This window comes from Balaenoptera physalus (assembly GCF_965194825.1).
Source record: "Balaenoptera physalus genome assembly, chromosome: 16".
Taxonomy (NCBI): domain Eukaryota; kingdom Metazoa; phylum Chordata; class Mammalia; order Artiodactyla; family Balaenopteridae; genus Balaenoptera; species Balaenoptera physalus.
The window spans coordinates 10,837,177-10,843,176 of record NC_138898.1 but is presented as its reverse complement, the minus strand read 5'-3'; the positions used below and the strand labels follow the sequence as shown (position 1 = coordinate 10,843,176).

The 6,000-nt window shown below is 41.5% G+C and overlaps 1 protein-coding gene across 4 annotated transcripts in view; it reads right to left on the bottom strand.

Moving 5' to 3' along the window:
- Nucleotides 1-602: 602 nt before the first annotated feature.
- The window catches only part of ADNP (activity dependent neuroprotector homeobox), a 29,788-nt gene continuing 24,390 nt past the window's right edge, over nt 603-6,000 (bottom strand). For all 4 annotated transcript variants that reach the window (XM_082431751.1, XM_082431752.1, XM_082431750.1 and 1 more), the window contains one exon: nt 603-4,781. In XM_082431751.1, coding sequence (XP_082287877.1) covers nt 1,674-4,781 — 3,108 coding nt within the window. In that variant the 3' untranslated portion in view covers nt 603-1,673. The remainder of the gene's footprint in view (nt 4,782-6,000) is intronic.

Genomic DNA, 6,000 nt, shown 5'->3' with positions numbered 1-6,000 from the left:
GCCTAATTCTGCCTCTTTGTAACTTTCTGTTCTTTAGTACGGGGTTGCTCTTGGGAATCCATGCACAGTAAACGCACCATACCAGCTCCTTGCATCTTGACAGCCCTCCAAACGTGTCATCTCCGAAGCCTTTTTCTTAACGGCAAGATGGTCCAGAGAGTTATAACAAAAGCAGAGAGAAGTTGACTATTTAGTACAATTGTTCCCATTATAAGGTGAAAACTAACATTTACTTCATTTAGACAAAAGAACACCAGGGCATTAAGATTCTGCTTGCAAATGAATGCTAACTTATGTTTACATCCTTTTATCATCGAGACATTTACATATATAAGCAGGCTCTGCTCCTTAACAAAAAGGGAACTGAAAAAACTCGAGGATGTTTATTTTAGCCAGTAAAAAGGGAAAAAGACAAAAACCAAACCAAAGAATTTGCAACAGGTGCCTTGAGAGAAAGCATTCTTTATGCCAACGGCAAATCTTGGTCTTCCGCAAGTTTCCTCAGTGGCTGTACGTCCATCTCGGATGAAAGAGGAGCCATGGCATCGACTGGCACAGGACATAATGGACACACGGGACTGTAATGTGTAATAAAGCAAGTATTTACATTAAGCACAATACAGCAATTTATTTAGATGCTTAAAATGAATACAAAGGGAAATAAAGATCACAAAATTATACATACTACAACAGTGTGTCATATATTAGATGGTATAAATGACTACACCAGGGTGGTGTTTAACTAAAGATAAAACTAAATATCCAAAAGGCAGCAGTCATTGGTTTGCTGCTTCAACACAACACACTTTCATACAGATCTAAAAGGTGTCAAAATTAGTAGCTGCGAAGTCAATTCTTGCATGTGATTTTAGCTTAAAAGATTTCAGAAAACATCTGAAATACCAGTTTTTGTTTTTGTCAGCTGTAATGTCAAGGATATTCAGAACAAGAAAAATTCTATAATACAAGAGAGTCCAGATATATATCTTATGTGGCTGGCCTCTGTTGCGAGATTGTACAAGGTTATGTGCAAAAACTAAGTCTGTCCCGAAGTCCACACTAGCGTAGTTTCAGGCTTTTGCTAGGTCAACTAGATACAGCGCTTATTAACACAGCAAGGGCAACACTAAAAAAAGAAACAAATCTATGATGGGTACACAATAACAATATCATAAGCATCACTTGAATAGGTCTAAAAGACTGTACAAATATACATTTCAACTATTCAGAATGAATACATGAAAAAAAATCAATTTCCCCGAAGTCTACTATACACATTGGACTGGTAGCTTGTACGTTGGCCCTACACTACCGTTTGAATCAAGAGAACGCTTCTCAAGGACATCCAACCAAACATTTTACAGAGGGAAAGACATGTTGAGAAGGCAGATAAACCTCTGCTTTTTCTCGTGTGCGTTCATGAGCCCCCAACTTACTGGTTTTTCACATTTAGTTACTGTGCCTGTCACAGCACGTTCTAAAGCAAGATCAGCCAATCATGTGTCATAGACTTAGAAATAACCACTTGGATCAGAGTGGCCACATGTCCCCACAGCCTGATGACCCAGCACTCAAAAGGCAGTACCAGTTAGAATACAGCTTTGCAGTCATACTGAAAGGAGAACAGAGTTCCAGGCTGCAGCATTTGTCACCAATGCCAGAGAACCTGGCCCTTAAGCCTGTTGGCTGCTCAGTTTAACTCCGGTCAAGCTGCCATGCATCGGCTCAGCTACTCCATCAGTCATGTTGTCAAACTGCTCCCCATCCTCACTGTCAATTGTGCTATTCTGCCACTCAATCTGTGGGTTGGATAAGCGCTCATCATTTTCAGTTGCATTCTTCCATTGTGACTGGTCCTTGGACCAAAACCCTTCAACTTTTCCATAGGAACTATTCTTCCATTTCAACTGCTCTCTGTCACCTTGCATGGTAGCCTTTTTTTTGGCAGCTGGCTTACTGCTCCTTGCATCTTCACTCTGGGAAGACTCATCGGACCAGGTTCCTGTTTTCATCTCACATGTGTTGTCCTCGAAGTCTGACACCTGTTGGGAACCAGGGCCGCTCTCAGATGGAGAAGCACCATCTTTCCACTCGACAACATCATCTTGGTCCACCTCACTATCAGAGGCGTCATGCATTAGTTTGGTTGGTTCCTCAGTCAAATGAATAGTTTCATATTTTGAACCATCCTCCTCTTTTTGGTCTAGCTTCTCAGACTCTAAAGCATCCTCAGAAATTACCTTCTGTATGTGTTCCTCTGGGTTATCATTAGGGATTTTAGGCTCAACTTCAAAAACAGGGTCAAAAGGGCTATCACTTCCATTGGATTCTTCTTCCAAATTTTCAAAACTGTCTGAGGAACTGTCATCTTCCTTCCCAAGGTTGAGCTTTTTGTCAGCAGTTTTACTAGCATTGACTCTGGAATCCTTCTCATCATGATTTTCAAATAGCCACTCAGCATCAAAATCCATCTCATGCTTAACTTTGTTTAATTCTTTCATGTTGAAGCCCAGTAACACACCAGGCTTATACTTTTCACAGTCTCGGACACACTTCTTCCTCTTGTTACTAAAATGGGAAGCAATGTCACTCTTCCACAACCATAAACTGGCCGCCAGCTTCTCAATTTCTCTCCTGGTGGGATAGGGCTGCTTGTTGAAGTACTTTGTCAGGAAGCTTTTCCTGGCTTCATAGGAATCATCTTCATGACCCTTGGGGTCCAAGGCTAAAACAACAGGCTCCTCAGGCTTCTCTTCAAAGAAGCTGGGCGGATCGCTATCATCATCTAACTTTCGCTTTTTCAGCAAGGGAAATTCCATTTGCTCGTAAGTGCGCTTCACAGGTGCCAGGCCTGGTGACTGGTTAAGCCGAGAGGGTGCATTTGTCTTATCTTGGCCATTCTGGGTCTTTCCGACACCCCTGCAGTGGACCAGATGCAGAGTGATAGTCGAGGCGGTCATGTTGCTGGTATACACGCCAAGGCAGTGGATGCATTTGTAGGTGAGCTTTTTCTCCACTGGGTGAACCGTCTGAATAACTTGGTGCCTCTCTCTTAAGTGATGTGCAAGTGCATCAGATATGGGTCCTTTTAGGATTGAAAAGCAAAGAGGGCAAAGGGTTTTCCCGACATCCTTTTTATAGGGCACTGCAGCTTGAGGTGAACTTTTAACAGGGATATCTGCCTTTTCCTGAACTTTTGGCTGTGGCTTTGGAGGGACTGGAGGGTTGTTTTGGGCATGGTAAGCAACAGATTCAGCAGGGGCATCCCTCAGGTTGTACGTAGTTACAAGGAGATGGATGTTAGTGTGACTGCCCTGCTGCAATGTCAAATCAAAACTCAGAGTAGAGTCTGTTTTAGGTCCCATCTCTTCGTCAATGTGAACCATCCGCATGTGTGCCGCCATCTTTTCCACATCATTGAAAGTTGAACGGCAATATGGACAGGACAGACCATGAATTAACATATGGTTGAGCAGAGTGTCTGTGGGCAAATAGCGATTACAGTAGAGGCATTTGCTAGTAAAATTGTGTATTTTCATAATGTAGTTGGCTACTGCTGGGACTTTCTCAGCTTTATGTTCTTTTTCGAAGTGCACACTATAGACATTTTCAGGAAAAAGCTCATTACAGATTGTACATATTTTCCACTTCTGAGTTGAGGAAGTATTGGGTGGGGGAGGGCCAGTGGCAGCTGCAGTAGGTTTGGAACTGGACTGACCTAATACTCTGGATGCCTGTGACTGGGAGAGGGAAGGAGACTTTAACTGGCCCGATGAGAGAGACGAAGCATTTGGAGACTGCAGCGAGTATCTTGCTGGTGCCTGGGTCCTCTGCTCTGACCCAAGTCCGTAAGATCTTCCATTTCCACTCGGAAGTAACTGCTTCACAGACTGAGACTGTTGAGGGATGGAAACTGGTGCGTTGCCACCTAGACCCAGTCTCATTGACTGACCAACGCCATAGCCCTGGCCTACAGATTTGACTCCATAGTTGTTCTGCTGTAGGTGAACATTAGACATCATGTTGACTCCTGTAGAATTTAAGTTAGGCTTTGGTATTGAGAGTCGATTCACCATCTGCTGTGATGGTAAAGACCGGACGTTTCCAGAAGCGAGGGAACCAATTCTTGATTGGAGTCCCATGCCCTTCTTGTCTTGAGGTTTGGGAGCAATCAGCATCAAGGGTTTGGATCGGGGAACCACCACATTTGTGTGCCCAATCATGGCAGTGACCTGATAGCCTATGCGTTCATGGTCTTCAATGACATGCTGTACCAAAGCTTCGTAGGACTTTGGCATGAAAAGGCATCGCTTGCAGTGAATACTACTTTCTTCCCGGGCATTTGTGCCTAAGGGGACTGCACCATTGAGTGATTTTTCTCCTGCCTTTGCTATGTAAGGTGCTGCCACATGCTGAAAATGTTCCCTGTAAATGTGCTTCCTAACTATTTCATAAAGAGGATCTCGGTAAGTGCACTTCTTACAGTAATAAACAGCTTGCTCTACACTGTCAGCCTGCTTAGGTTTAAGGCCATCGCTTTTGCTTTTATCTTTGAAAGTGCTGAGGCTGCTACTTGGTGCGCTGGCGTTTGGAGCATGAAATATTTTAATGTGTGTTTCCAAAGTCTTTTTGTCTGCATTGAAGGTACAGTAGGGGCAATTAAGGAGAATCCTATTTTCAAAGTCTTCACTATGGACATTCCGGAAATGACTTTTGTAGGCAGAGAAAAATTTTGAAGAAAATGGGCAAGCACTGCAGCAAAAAGGTTTTGTCCGATAGTCCTAAAGAAAAGACAAAAACTGGAATCAGAATGCCACTTCAGATAAGCAGTAACAGGTTTTAGGCTTTTTTCCCCCAGACAGTCCTTTAAGAGACATAATGCTATTTTCAGAACTGAAACTCTATAATGCACTGAGATTTGAGTATCATTTTTTTCCTTTTGCAAAATGCAAAATAAATTTATAAAATATTCAAATGAGAAAGCTGTTTTAAACTAAACACTTGTTTTGGCATCGCAGTGTAAATAAAAACTCCATTCAAAGTTCTTCCTCAGTGTTTTTAGAAAAGACCAGAGTCACATTCGCTCATTGGTTTTAGAGAAACCAAAGACAAATGGCTTCAAGATAAACATTTTAGTTAGAAAGGATAAGAATAAGCTAGCTGAAATCACTACAATTACTCTGTGAATTGGTAAGTTGCTGAAGGCTTCAGATTCACTATATAGTAAAACTCAGGGCCCAGAGTGTTGTAGTGTAATTAGGCAATATGATATAAAGACACACCTTTGATCCTCCCCATCAGGGAAAAATTTTCATAGAAAAAAAGGCTCATCTTCAAAAATCTCAAACATTTCCCCCCTCTGATCAAAGCAGAGTATAGTATTCAGGTTTCACTGAGATCAAAAAACTAATGATTTGAAAAGTCGGCTTTCTTCTACAAGCCATGCTGTTCCTTCTTAAGCAAGAGCAGCTTCAAAAGAAGTAATGAAGTGACAGCTGCTTTGATTCAAATTAAGAAATTAAATAAAAATTTCCTACAGACTGTGAGGAAAGCAAGGTGTTAAAAAGCTAATAAAAAAGTAAAGCATTGCAGAATATACTGGTATCAAAGAGCAACTTACAGAACCATGCTCATTAACATCTGTGCAGCTGGTCCTTTGAAGATAGGTGAAACACAACTTTGGTGAGAGGTGATCTTTTTTCCCCTAGAAACCTAAGAAACCTACCTTGTTTCAGATACCAATTCGAACCAAAATGAAATACTCTGTTTTTCCTTAAAGCTCAACCCTTCTTTAGTATTTGTAAAACTGAATTAACTAAATGATGTGTCCCACTGGAAAGCTTTCATATTTTAAGACTGCTGGTTAATACCCTTTCTTGGGGTATTTCTAAGAAAGAAACAGATGACTATATTATCAAATTTCTGAGGTGGATTTTAAAAGTACTGATTCCCTGCCAAGTACATTCCAACAGATGAATGGATCAATAATCCAGAATTACT